The sequence below is a fragment of the Danio rerio genome, chromosome 8, assembly GCF_052040795.2.
Source record: "Danio rerio strain M-AB ecotype USA chromosome 8, GRCz13ab, whole genome shotgun sequence".
Lineage (NCBI taxonomy): Eukaryota > Metazoa > Chordata > Actinopteri > Cypriniformes > Danionidae > Danio > Danio rerio.
In genome coordinates this window covers 57,570,037-57,583,252 of record NC_141028.1, presented here as the reverse complement: position 1 = coordinate 57,583,252, position 13,216 = coordinate 57,570,037, and the positions used below count along the sequence as shown (strand labels likewise).

The window sequence follows — 13,216 nt, the reverse complement described above, 5'->3', positions numbered from 1 at the left end:
CAGGTTCCAAGTTCTGTTTGCTAAAACCAAGTTTCTTACACTGCTGTTTCTGTAATAAATGGAAAGCAAATTACATTTGTCTTCTGCCCTTTTTGGCTCATCCGAAAAATGGTCCAATCCATGACTAAAAAACCATAATGGGATACAAACCATAAGATTTGTGATATGTTACACCACTATTAAACATAATTTGGGAAATATTTGAAAATGAAAAAACAAACAAAAAAACAAGGCGGCTAATAATTTTGACTTCTATATAGTCTACAACTCTGTCCTATAATTTAATGACTGCCTTTAGTTCCTCATTTACATTCTTGTAGTGTGGACAGAGATCTTCTCTTAAAAGGCTGCTCCCCAACATTCTTCAGATTATCTCATTTTGTGTTCAAAACAAGAAAGTAATTCATAAACATTTTGAATCACAGGAAAGAGACTAAATGGTGTAAAAATGTAAATTTCTGGATGAACGGTCCCCTTAAATGTAGTTTGCCAGCATGGATGTGGATCATTTCTTATTGTAAAACACTGTGAACTAGTATAAACACAGCATTATTGTTCGGATAAGCCTGAATGACTTGATTAGCTGGATTAGTTGTGTTTAATTAAGGCTGAAGCAGTTGCCCTGCAGGAATTGAGCTGAACACTGCTGTTAACATCACAATTTGAAATATCAGCACAATGCCAACCTGAAGGCAAATGGAAAAAAGGTGAGGCTTCAGTGAACTGTAGTGTGAGAGCAAATGCTGTGTGCTTTTGGTTCAATCTGATGCCTTTATTAACCATTTGTGATCAAAGTAGTTTTAGAAGCTGAGAGTGGTGGGTATGGCCCAATGTACAGTATGCAGAAAATAATGCTTTAAAATGGACAGTTCACCCAAAAACAAATGTCACCATTTGAGCAATTCCATGCAAAAGTCAAACTTCCCATGAAAAAAATAAGGTTTTCACTAAAATAGCGGAAGCCTTTCTAGTTTTTTGTATAGGTTTGTATTTTACAGTACTGCAAAAACATTTAAAATGTCTTTGTCTATGTTTTTAAACAATTATATTTGATTCACCAGTCACACAAGTGGCAAGTTCACACCTGTCACATTCATAACGGAGAGGTGCCACATCCATAACCAAGCTTTTCCCTCATAAATGCAAAATAAAATTATATCAATTTTTGTACTATAGTGAGCCAACTATTATCTTCTTTATTAGCTGGGTTTTTTTTTTGGGTGAGGGGATGGTGCAGTTTAATTCACAGAATATCTACAAAGTATGTTGTTCATTGTAAACTGGCTGACCGTTTTGGTCACATCAATATCACATGTTCATTTTTCTCATTTAAAAAGAAATGCATACAGACTGATATTTTTCCAATCCCATAACTCTGCAATTAGTCACTTTGGAAAACAAACAGATGTTAACATACACTCATGGGCTACTTTATTAGGTACAACTTACTTGTACTGGGTTGGAACTGCTGGAAGTAGCCATCAGAAGATGACATGATAGGATCACACAGTTGCTGCAGATTTGTTGGCTGCACGTTCATGATGCGAATCTCCACTTCCAACAAATCCCAAAGCTGCTCTATTGGACTGGACATGGTCAACAACAATACTCAGGTAGGCTGTGGCGTTGACATGATGCTCAATTGGTGCTAATGGACCCAAACTGTGGCAAGAAAATATCCCCCACACCATTACACCACCATCACCAGCCTGAACTGTTGATACAAGGCAGGATGGATCCATGCTTTCATGTTGATGCCAAATTCTGACCCGACCATCCAAATGTTGTAGCAGAAATCGAGACTCATCAGACTAGGCCAGTTTTTTTCAATCTTCTATTACCCAATTTTGGTGAACCTGTGTAAATTGTAGCCTCAGTTTCCGGTTCTTAGCTGACAGGAGCGGCACCCGGTGTGGTCTTTTAATGCTGTAGGCCATCCGCCTCAAGGTTGGTTGTGTTGTGTGTTCAGAGATGCTCTTCTGCAGACCTCAGTTGTATCGAGTGGCTATTTGAGTTACTGCTGCCTTTCTATCAACTCGAACTATTCTGGCCATTCTCCTCTGACAACTGGCATCAACAAGGCATTTACACACACAGAAGTGCCAATCACTAGATATTTTCTCTTTTTCGCACCATTCTCTGTAAACCCAAGAGATGGTTGTGCGTGAAAATCCCAGTAGATCAGCAGTTTCTGAAATACTCAGACCAGCCCGTCTGGTACTAGCAACCATGCCTCATTCAAAGTCACTTAAATCACCTTTTTTCTCCATTCTGATGCTCGGTTTGAACTGCAGCAGATTGTCTTGACCATATTTACATGCCTAAATTTATTGACTTGCTGACCTTCATGTGCTTTTAATAGAAATAACATTTACCCTGTAATGCATACTGCAGTTTTTTTTTGTCTGGCTTTCTCGGATATCTCACCTGTTCGCCAAAAATGACATTATATCGCACACACACATTGAAAAAGCTGTGCCAGGCACAAAAGCTTGACAGGCGTAGCAACAGTAACTAAGGAAGGCGGGGCTTAGAGAAGGGTCCATTGACTGCAAACATGATTTCCCTATTTAGAAAATTCCTAAGAATGCTTTTCTGAAAACACATCATTAAAGTCTGAATATGCGAATATAGAGCCAACTTAGGCTCAATTCAGCTTTGTACTCGCCTTCCCATTGCTGGAGTGTATGAAGAGGAGTCCAATCAACCCTTTACTGGCAACCTTGTATCTGTCCAGGTGTATTCCTCCATGACGTCATATCCCCAGGCATCATCATCAGGGTCTATCACACGTGTGCAGGTGAATCGAGGAGACGTGGCAGGTCCTGACAAGAGGAAGCAAAAAAAAAAAAAAAAAAAAAAAAACAGCAACAATCAGCAAAAACGAGAACGAAATGTGACGCTTTCAACTTTGTCTAGTTGGTTTACTATTTAGTCTGTACCTGAGGTAAAGTTGGTTTTACATTCACACATTCGTTCAGAGATAACTTGTGACACCCTCCCTATATTGTTTAACGTGTTACTTTGAATATTAGGTTTGAAATTACATTTAAGAATAACATTAAAACAACTTATTTAACTGTAAATAACGATGTACTTTACTAGTCGATGACTGCTAATATTACCTCACTATTTGACGTAGCATTTACAAACAATAACGTTACTTTTCTGAAATTATATTCATAAAAAGTAAAGTCCGAATGAATAAAACGAACTTTACCTCAGTCTGTAGCCTATATGGGTTACATTCTTGTCCTTCTAAAACCACGTTGAGTCGCATAATTTGAGATCTTAAGATGCTGTCTAGGTAGGGAAGCTCGCTAGCTTTTGAAACACGACCGTTGTTAACGTTTAATAATCAGCTGTGCGCTTCCCAGGCCGAGAACAGCTTCATTGATAAACGAATATCACGTTTTCACTGACATATGTTTTTAAGGTTATGTAGAGGTAGACTGTCCTGACTAAAACGCTGTCAGGTGTGTTTATCGGTTGAGTATTTAGAATATGTGTGTGAACGCAGGCATATGCTCTCACCGTTCGGCTACATCTGGGACGGATGCCCTCATTTAAGACCCATCCTCGGAGATTTGTGAATTCAGGACAAGAATTGAAATCCTCTCGGTGAACACATCTATGCGGGTTTTTAATTCCTCCGGTAGCGTCGGTGGTTCAAATTTGGTGGAGAAAAGCCGCTAATTCCCGGTAGTTACCGAGCAACAGTTCAGACTGCTTGTGCGCATGCGCCTTAATGCCGGAAACTTGCGCCTGCGTGTACACTGCTGCTCTGACGTCATTGTGCCCTTTTCGCATTTCCGGGTTTCTCAGTAGCAGAAGTCGTCATCGTTGGGTAAACTTGCGCAGTGAATGGGAGAGTACAACAAATACTTTTTTTTTTTTACAATCCTGTTCCCTGAAAGAATAAAAGAAAAGCTAAACGCAATGGTGATATGAAGACTTTCAGAAAGGATTTAAAAAATGTAAGAGATAATTTGGAATTTTATTTATAATAATTTTATGCAAGGATGCTATGATACATACATAAATACATATTAATAAACACACACTTAAAAAAATCTAAATATTAAATAATTTCAAGAATTTAAGATGGGATTAAAAAGGATCTGATGTATGAGAGAATAAATTAGTGAATTAGTAGATTAGATGAATCGGTATGTGAGCTGAGTAGTATGTCTGAATTCATGGAATTCGAAAAATAATTATGTGAGAAGTACCCAGATGACTTACTACTCTTGGCAAGATTCTGAAGTGCGCATCCTATGCATGCCCGCGAGAGATTTCATAAATGCGAATGAAGCGACGCAACTGATGAAGGTAGGTCACGTGACCATGACAAAATGCCGGATGTAGTACGTCCGAATTCCTTTCATACTTTTCAAATTCATACTGTATAGAACGTACTTTTCTAACGGCCAAGTAGTACGTTTAAATTCAAATGCAGTACCTACTGAGTAGTAGGTGGTTTCGGACCCAGCCAGTGGCCCAAAAACCATGTTAGCCTTCTACAACCAACAGCCCCTTTTACACAGTAGCCCCTTTCACACATACAGACCTTTCCGGAAAGGTCTGTAAATATGTGTGAACAGGCTTTTGAAAATAAAAGCTATTTTCCGGAAAGAGAAGTTGTAACATACTGTTAATTTGCCGGAATGCTGTGAACGCAGAAGGAAGATTGCCGGAAAAAGCACGTGCACGTCTAGAACGCACTGACATGAGACGTCTACTTCAGCCAGTCAGAACACTCAGGGTGCTTTCACACCTAGACTTTTGTTTCGGAACCTGTCTCGTTTGCCCAGTTAGCGCGGTTCGTTTGGCATATGTGGATCCACCATTTGCGCTCAGATCCGCGCCAAAATAATCGCTCCGAGATCGCTTGAATGAGGTGGTCTCGGCTCGATTGAAACAAACTCTGGAGCGGATCGATTGTAGTGAGAAAGCAATACGATCCGAGCCCGGTTATATCACAGTGTTTTATGGATATGTAATAGGTAGGCCCACACGGAATCTTCGCGCGCAGAATTTCACGGATTTTCAGCAGAATTCCGCAGATTTCTGCAGATTTTTAGCCCATTATTAATTCTGTTTATTTACTTGAGTAAATGTGTAAATCTGAATTTATTCAGTTTTTATTCAGTAATTTATTACTTTTTATTTAATATATTAAGGTGTAAGTTATGATACTCCACTGGATACTCCCAAAATAATTCCGCAGAAATCCGCAGATTTTTACCAAAATTCTTCGCAGAAATAGCAAAAAACGTCCGCAGATTCTGTCTGGCCCTAGTAATAGGCCTACGGCTGTATAAAGAGAGAATTATGAGTAGGGAGGGAGGTCATTCCAGACATCCCAAGTCTCCCGAAAGTTCAGGAAACAAAAACTAATAGTCTGTATGGTGTAAAATTTCTCCTAAGACATGGGCTGCGTCCGAAACCGCCTACTACTCAATATGTAGTGCATTTGAATTTAAACGTACTACTCGGCCGTTAGAAAAGTACGTTCTATACAGTGTGAATGTGAAAAGTATGAATGGAATTCGGACGTACTACATCCGCCATTTTGTTATGGTCACTTGACCTACCTGCGTCAGTTGCGTCGCCTCACTTCCATTCATGAATTCGCTCGCGGTGCATCATGGGATAGCGCAGCATGTATGGGATTGCCACTCCAAAATCTCGCCTGAAGTAGTAAGTCATCCGGGTACTTCTCATACTGATTTTCAAATTCTATGAACTCGGACATACCCGGCTCGCATACTGATTTAGCGTACTATATAGTATAGAAGCATGCGGTTTCGGACGCAGCCATGGGTGTCCAAACTTGGTCCTGGAGGGTTGGTGTCCTGCATATTTTAATTCCAACCCCAATTAAACACACCTGAACAAGCTAATCAAGCTCTTTCTAGGTATACTATAAACTTCCAGGCTGGTGTGTTAAAGGAAGATGGAGCTAAATTATGCAGTAACCAGCCCTCCAGGACCGAGTTTGGACACCCCTGTCCTAAGATCTCTGGGTTTACTTTATATGGCTGCAAATGAATAACTAATAGAAAACACACATATTGTAGTTTAACATTGTTTATTTACATTTGACACCACAGAAAACACAGTGAGAAAGACTTTTATATGCAATATTTTGATCATTGATTAGAGCAAAAACAGTTTGTTAATACACCATGAAGAAATCACTCGACGCTTTCACAATCATAACATAATTGAGAAATTTAATAGAAGATCAGGAAACATCTGCTGATAGGAGGTGATGAAACAGCGATGAAAATGTTTGGCTTTAGACAAGGATTTCACAATTTGCCACACATTCAACAAGAAACAACCATACAGTCACAAGTTCAATATTCACACGGTGTAGCTACATGAATTTAGCATGTACTCAAATAGTCAACAGTAAGGAGCTGACCATGAGAGCCCGTCTTGTTTGCATTGCCTACCTGAAAAGTATTTTGCTGCTACAAAGTGCAAAAGTCCAGAGACTAGTTGAAGTCAATAAAGTAAAACTGATGAACAGTTTGGGTTAAAATGAGATGCTCCGCCCCTTATCTGACTAGTGTAAATAGACAGAATCTGCTTAAAAACTGCATTTCATCAGTCCTGCATCTGTGCTCAACTTCCAAACAATGGTGAGTTCAGTAATTACTGATCAATACAGAATTTATGAGTGCATATTTACTATTTTTACTGTCTTTTACATGTTTTTTTTTACATATATTTTCTGTCTTTTACATATATTTTACAAGTGTCATACACAAAACAAATTGACGTTTGCTGTTTGTTCAAGCTACTTATTTAAAGTGAGCTAAAACACAATTCTTGTTTTTTTGCATGGCAACTTAATTGATTTATGCTCAATCCACTTAAATTTGTAAAAACAAATAATAATTGTGTGGACCCCAGGATTTACAGTGTATTTTACATATATTTTACTTTTTGTTTGTTTGTTTATTAATAATTTCTATATATTTTTAACTTTTTACAGGCATCGTTGACTCTGGTTTTAATACTGTGTGCCTTTGTGTCTCTCAGTGATTCTTACTGTTTTCTCAAACTTCAAAAAGAAGGTAAATACACACACACACACACACACACACACACACACACGCACACACACACATTTCAAGCCAAACAAATATTTGGTTAAAATATCAAAATGTATAAAAGTGTGCAAAAGAAAATGTATATTTATTACAATTGTAATTTATTATACATTCAAACAAACTTGTGCTATAATGATCGAAGTGTTTTTTATCTGAAATGCAGCATGTCACACCACAGGACTTTTTTCTTATAATAATAAGCCACACTGTAAAAAACCAAGTTACTTTACTTACAAAAGTGAGTAAACCTGTTGCCTTAAAAGTGACATGTAGACTTAAAGTGAGTAAACCTGTTGCGTTAAAAGTGACAATTTGACTTAAAAAGTGAGTAAACCTGTTGCCTTAAAAGTGAAAAGTTGACTTAAAAAGTGAGTAAACCTGTTGCGTTAAAAGTGACAAGTTGACTTAAAAATTACGTAAACCTGTTGCCTTAAAAGTGACAAGTTGACTTAAAAATTTCGTAAACCTGTTGCGTTAAAAGTGACAAGTTGACTTAAAAAAGTGAGTAAACCTGTTGCGTTTAAAGTGGCAAGTTGACTTAAAAAGTGAGTAAACCTGTTGCGTTAAAAGTGACAAGTTGACTTTACTTAAAGTTTAAACTCGTTGCGTTAAAAGTGACAAGTTGCCTTACAAAGGGGGTAAACCTGTTGCGTTAAAAGTGACAAGTTGACTTAAAAAGTTTGTACATCTGTTGCGTTAAAAGTGACAATTTGACTTAAAAAGTGAGTAAACCTGTTACGTTAAAAGTGACAAGTTGACTTAAAAAGTGAGTAAACCTGTTACGTTAAAAGTGACAAGTTGACTTAAAAAGTGAGTAAACCTGTTACGTTAAAAGTGACAAGTTGACTTAAAAAGTTCGTAAACCTGTTGCGTTAAAAGTGACAAGTTGACTTAAAAAGTTCGTAAACCTGTTGCGTTAAAAGTGACAAGTTGACTTAAAAAGTGAGTAAACCTGTTGCGTTAAAAGTGACAAGTTGACCTAAAAAGTGAGTAAACCTGTTGCGTTAAAAGTGACAAGTTGACTTAAAAAGTGAGTAAACCTGTTGCGTTAAAAGTGACAAGTTGCCTTACAAGGTGGGTAAACCTGTTGCGTTAAAAGTGACAAGTTGACTTTACTTAAAGTTTAAACTCGTTGCGTTAAAAGTGACAAGTTGACTTAAAAAAGTGAGTAAACCTGTTGCGTTTAAAGTGGCAAGTTGACTTAAAAAAAGTGAGTAAACCTGTTGCGTTTAAAGTGGCAAGTTGACTTAAAAAAAGTGAGTAAACCTGTTGCGTTTAAGGTGACAAGTTGACTTAAAGTGTGTTAAGCTGTTGTTAAGTTGGAATTGTTAAGTTGACTTAACTTATTTTTATAACTATGCACATACTTCACTTCCACTGAAAAAATAGATATCTGCAAAATTTTTGCAAACAATTTATTTATGTTGAGTTTAAGCAAACAAATTAAATTTAATCATGTTCAACTTAAAAAGCACTTTATTTAAATTCAGCCCAAATAAATCGTTTACTAACTAAAGAAAATTTTCTAAATCCAAGGAATCATCTTTGAAACATTTTTGTCAGTGTAATAATTTTAAGGCAACAGAATAATTTTACTCACTTCTTTTGTAAGCTTGTCGCTTTTAAGGGAAGAGGTATACTTACTTTTTTTTAAAGTAACTAATCACTTTTAACAGTGTATAAGAGTAGTAAATCCAACTACTTCACTTCAACAAATATTTCAGTAATGATTTATATTTGGGTAAGTAAATGCTGTACTTAAAATAAACTCATTTATTGAATTTAAACAGGAGCAAAATATTGTGAGGATGGCGACGATCAAACCCGTCATGAGCTGGGAAGCACTTGGATAAACAGCAAATGCCTCAGATGTATTTGCTCCTCCACTGAGATGGAATGCTGCGACACGTAAGAAATTTACCATTGTTGTGGTTTATTTTTGAAGTTGAAGTTTTTTTAAAATCCAACTTCTTCATTTACAGATATATAATCATTTTAGTAATTTATACATGTTTATCAGTACATTCTGTTAAACTTTAACCATTTTTTAAAGACGATCTAAATAATTAGCAAATCACATATAATGACTCTTAAAGGTCCCGTGAAGTGCATTGAAATATGCTTTTTTTTAATCCAAACTTAATGACATCTTCTCAACTAAAACACAAAGAGAGGGCAAGACAAAGCAGCTCCTCCTTTTAAAATCTGTAAAAAAAAAAAAAAAAAAAACAGCCAATAGCCTTTTGATGTCTCACAGTTCTGCCAGTAAAAGTGGTTTAAGTGCTTCAAATGAAAAGCTAATGAGAAATGTCTTGAAGAAGGTGGGGCATGCCAGACACTAGAGAGCTTTTGATTGGTCAGAATATTTGTTAAAAAAACTGAAATATGTGGTGTCTCATTAAGCTTATATCCTCTAACGATTCATTTTGTCACTTCTGTGTAGCACACAAGCATATAGTTGTCCTTAAAACTAATATAAACACTAATCGGCCACTTTATTAGGTACACCTGTCCAACTGCTTGTTAACGCAAATTTCTAATCAGCCAATCACATGGCAGCAACTCAATGCATTTAGCCGTGTAGACAAGATTAAGACGATCTGCTGCAGTTTAAAGTGAGCATCAGAATGGGGATTTAAGTGACTAAACGTGGCATAATTGTTGGTGCCAGAGGGGCTGGTCTGAGTATTTCAGAAACTGCTAATCTACTGGAATTTTCACGCACAACCATCTCTAGGGTTTAAAGAGAATGGTCTGAAAAAGAGAAAATATTCAGTGAGCGGCAGTTCTGTGGGCGTAAATGCCTTGTTGATGCCAGAGGTCAGAGGATAATGGCCAGACTGGTTTGAGCTGATAGAAAGGCAACAGTAACTCAAATAACCACTCGTTACAACCAAGGAAGAGCATCTCTGAACACACAACACGTCCAACCTTGAGGCGGATGGCCTACAGCAGCAGAAGACCACACCGGGAGCCACTCCTGTAAGCTAAGAACATGAAACTGAGGCTACAATTCACAGACTCACCAAAACTGGACAATAGAAGATTGGAGAAACGTTGCCTGGTCTGATGAGTCTATTTCTGCTGCAACATTTGGATGGTCGGCTCAGAATTTGGCATCAACAACATCCATCCTGCCTTGGATCAACAGTTCAGGCTGCTGGTGGTGGTGTAATGGTGTGGGGGATATTTTCTTGCCACATTTTGGGCACATTAGTACCAATTGAGCATTGTGTCAATGCCACAGCCTACCTGAGGATTGTTGTTGACTATGTCCATCCCTTTACGACCACAGTCTACCCATCTTCTGATGATTACTTCCAGCAGGATAACGCGCCTTGTCATTAAGCATGAATCATCTCAGACTGGTTTCTTGAACATGACAATGAGTTCACTGAACTCAAACGGCTTCCACAGTCACCAGATTCCAATCCGATAGAGCAGCCTCGGGATGTGGTAGAACGAGAGATTTACATCATGGATGTGCAGCTGACAAATCTGCAGCAACTGTGTGATGCCATCATGTCAATTTGGACCAAAATCTCAGGAATATTTGCTGTATCTTGTTGAATTTATGTCACAAAGGATTAAGGCAGTTCTGAAGGATAAAAGGGGTCCTAGTAAGGTGTACCTAATAAAGTGGCCGGTGAGTGTACATTTAAAGTGTAGCATTTCAATAGTGAACGACAACGACTGCTTGTTTTAAATGCTGTATCTTTAAAACACATTTTTTTCAGTGGCATTCACAAGAAATGAGAGTGCATTTCTGTGATTACATGTTGTTGTAAGTCATCTAAGTCAAAAGATGTCCCCTAAAGTGATCATATATTGTTTTTGTTGTTGTTGTAGGATGGGTCGAGCGATAATCAAAACTGAAGGCTGCACTGTGAAGTATGATTACAGCACATGCAAATTTGACGTGTTTCACCCAGAAGACCCCAACATCAAGTGTGAATATGGTGCTGTTGGAAAATAATACCTAAAAACTTCAAGCCCAGCATTAAAAATCAGTATTGTGCACTTAAAAACACAACAGTTTTAGGATACAACATTGACTATATGCTGCATATGCCACTATTGCTATACTCTAGTTATACCAAAAAGATTCAAACTAACAAGACTAACCAGGATATTTGCTTATATCTAGAATGATCATTATATTTGGAAATTCTGAAATAACTGAAAAAAAAAACTTGATTACCAAAAGACAAAAAGGATTTTCTAAAAATGTTTGAAAAATGTTGCAAAGATGAATCTTGCACTGCTTGCTACTTAATTAACTGCTATACTTTGTGTGCTTTTGCATGATTAAATAAAGTTATCTCATTACACTTGGCAATGTTCTTTTGTGTTTAAAAATACATGGATACCAGATTTGGGTTCCATCCATCCATCCATCCATCCATCCATCCATCCATCCATCCATCCATCCATCCATCCATCCATCTATCTATCTATCTATCTATCTATCTATCTATCTATCTATCTATCTATCTATCTATCTATCTATCTATCTATCTATCTATCTATCTATCTATCTATCTATCTATCTATCTATCTATCTATCTATCGATGATTCAGCCATATACGTATACTTAATTTGCATGAGATGTTCAATAGGATTTAGGTCTGGGCTCTGGCTGGGTCACTCAAGGACATTCACAGAGTTGTAGCCACTCCATTGATCTTTTGGCAGTGGGCTTTGTGTCAATGTCCTGCTGGAAGATGAACCGTTGCCCGAGTGTGAGGTCAAGAGCAAGAAGCAGGTTTTCATTCAGGATGTCTCTGTACATTGCTGCATTCATCTTTCCCTTTATCCTGACTAGTCTTCCTGTTCCTGCTGCAAAAAAAAAAAAAAACATCCCCACAGCATGATGCTACCACCACCATGCTTTACCGTAGGGATGGTATTAGCCTGGTGATGAGCGCTGCCTGGTTTTCTCCAAACGTAACTCCTGGCATTCACTTCAAAGAGTTAAATTTTAGTCTCACCAGACCAGAGAATTTAGTTTCTTATGGTCTGAGAGTCCTTCAGATGCCTTTTGGCAAATTCCAGGCGGGGAGTGTTATATAGACAGGTGTATGCCTTTTCAAATCATGTCCAATCAACTGAATTTACCACAAGTGAAATCCATTTAAACTGCTGAAACATCTCAAGAATGATCAGTGGAAACAGAATGGACCTTAGCTCAATTTAGAGCTTCATAGCAAAAGCTGCCAATACTTATATACATGAGATCTTTCAGTTTTTTTTTGTTATTAATAAATTTGTAGCAATTTCAAAAAACTTTTTGCATTGTCATTATGGGGTATTGTGTGTAGAATTTTAGGGAAATAAATGAATTTAACCCATTTTGGAATAGGGCTGTATCATAAAAAACTGTGGAAAAAGAGCTATGAATACTTTCCAGATGCACTGTACAACACAATTAGAGAAAAGATTATGTGGTAGTATCATGGTAGGTGAACGCATACTTAATGGTATTCAGTTTTAATAAGTATAACAAGCACTAAAAGAGTAGATACTCTACAGTACAGGTGTCAAACTCGGTTCCAAAAGGGCCACAGCTCTCAACAGTTTAGTTTCAACCCTAATTAAATACACCTGATCAAATTAATTGAGTCCTTCAGGCTTGTTTGAAACCTACAGGTAGGTGTGGTGGAGCAGGGTTGGCACTAAGCTGTGCAGGGCTTCGGCCCTCTAGGAATTGAGTTTGACACCCCTGCTCTACAGCCTAAGTCAACTCTAAGTCTTCTGGGATAGAAGAGTATCCATCTGATGAACACTCCAGGGCCCGGTTTTTCAAAAGGTTTAATCCGGATAAAATTGATCCAGATTTAGTAATCCTGTTTTTGCAATCCGTGATCACGTAATCCAGCTTACTTTTTGTGCCAGTTTTTCAAAGCAACATCGGATTGGATCAATCTGATCCGGATAGGAACTTTTCAGGATCACTAAATCTGCATAACCAGTGCTCAAACAGCATAGGACATCACAATGTAGAACTATAGATATGTAAAGAGCGACAAGTAGAATAGCCAGCGTGGGGCCAATATAACTTTATTTTTATTTGAAATGAAAACTAAAA

The 13,216-nt window shown here is 37.6% G+C and overlaps 2 protein-coding genes and 2 long non-coding RNA genes across 8 annotated transcripts in view; 2 read left to right on the top strand and 2 right to left on the bottom strand.

The window, feature by feature from the left end:
- Positions 1 to 3,728, bottom strand: part of entpd4 (ectonucleoside triphosphate diphosphohydrolase 4) — a 29,762-nt gene extending 26,034 nt beyond the window's left edge. For 3 of the 4 annotated variants that reach the window (XR_015496992.1, XR_015496993.1, XM_087263124.1), the window contains exons 1-2: positions 3,535 to 3,721; positions 2,669 to 2,825 (exon numbers count right to left, since the gene is read on the bottom strand). Coding sequence is in view for 2 of the 4 variants with exons in the window: in XM_087263124.1 (XP_087119250.1) it covers positions 2,669 to 2,676 (8 nt within the window). In the remaining 2 variants the exon portion in view is untranslated. 4 annotated transcript variants of the gene reach the window in all.
- LOC147842882 (uncharacterized) overlaps positions 1 to 13,216 on the top strand; it is a 797,275-nt gene that overhangs the window by 237,259 nt on the left and 546,800 nt on the right. The gene's annotated exons all lie outside the window — the stretch shown is intronic.
- Positions 3,824 to 11,461, top strand: msmbl (microseminoprotein, beta-like). Of its 2 annotated transcripts, none has more exons than XM_087262716.1 (4): positions 3,824 to 3,977; positions 7,010 to 7,091; positions 8,918 to 9,035; positions 10,977 to 11,458. In XM_087262716.1, the coding sequence occupies exons 1-4, from the start codon at positions 3,948 to 3,950 to the stop codon at positions 11,101 to 11,103; spliced, it is 357 nt and encodes a 118-aa protein (XP_087118842.1). In that variant the 5' UTR covers positions 3,824 to 3,947; the 3' UTR covers positions 11,104 to 11,458.
- LOC148679674 (uncharacterized) lies at positions 7,356 to 9,336 on the bottom strand. Its single transcript, XR_015944780.1, has 3 exons — positions 8,394 to 9,336; positions 7,799 to 8,301; positions 7,356 to 7,708 (listed from the first exon to the last, which is right to left on the bottom strand). It is a non-coding gene; the product is annotated as an uncharacterized LOC148679674 (long non-coding RNA).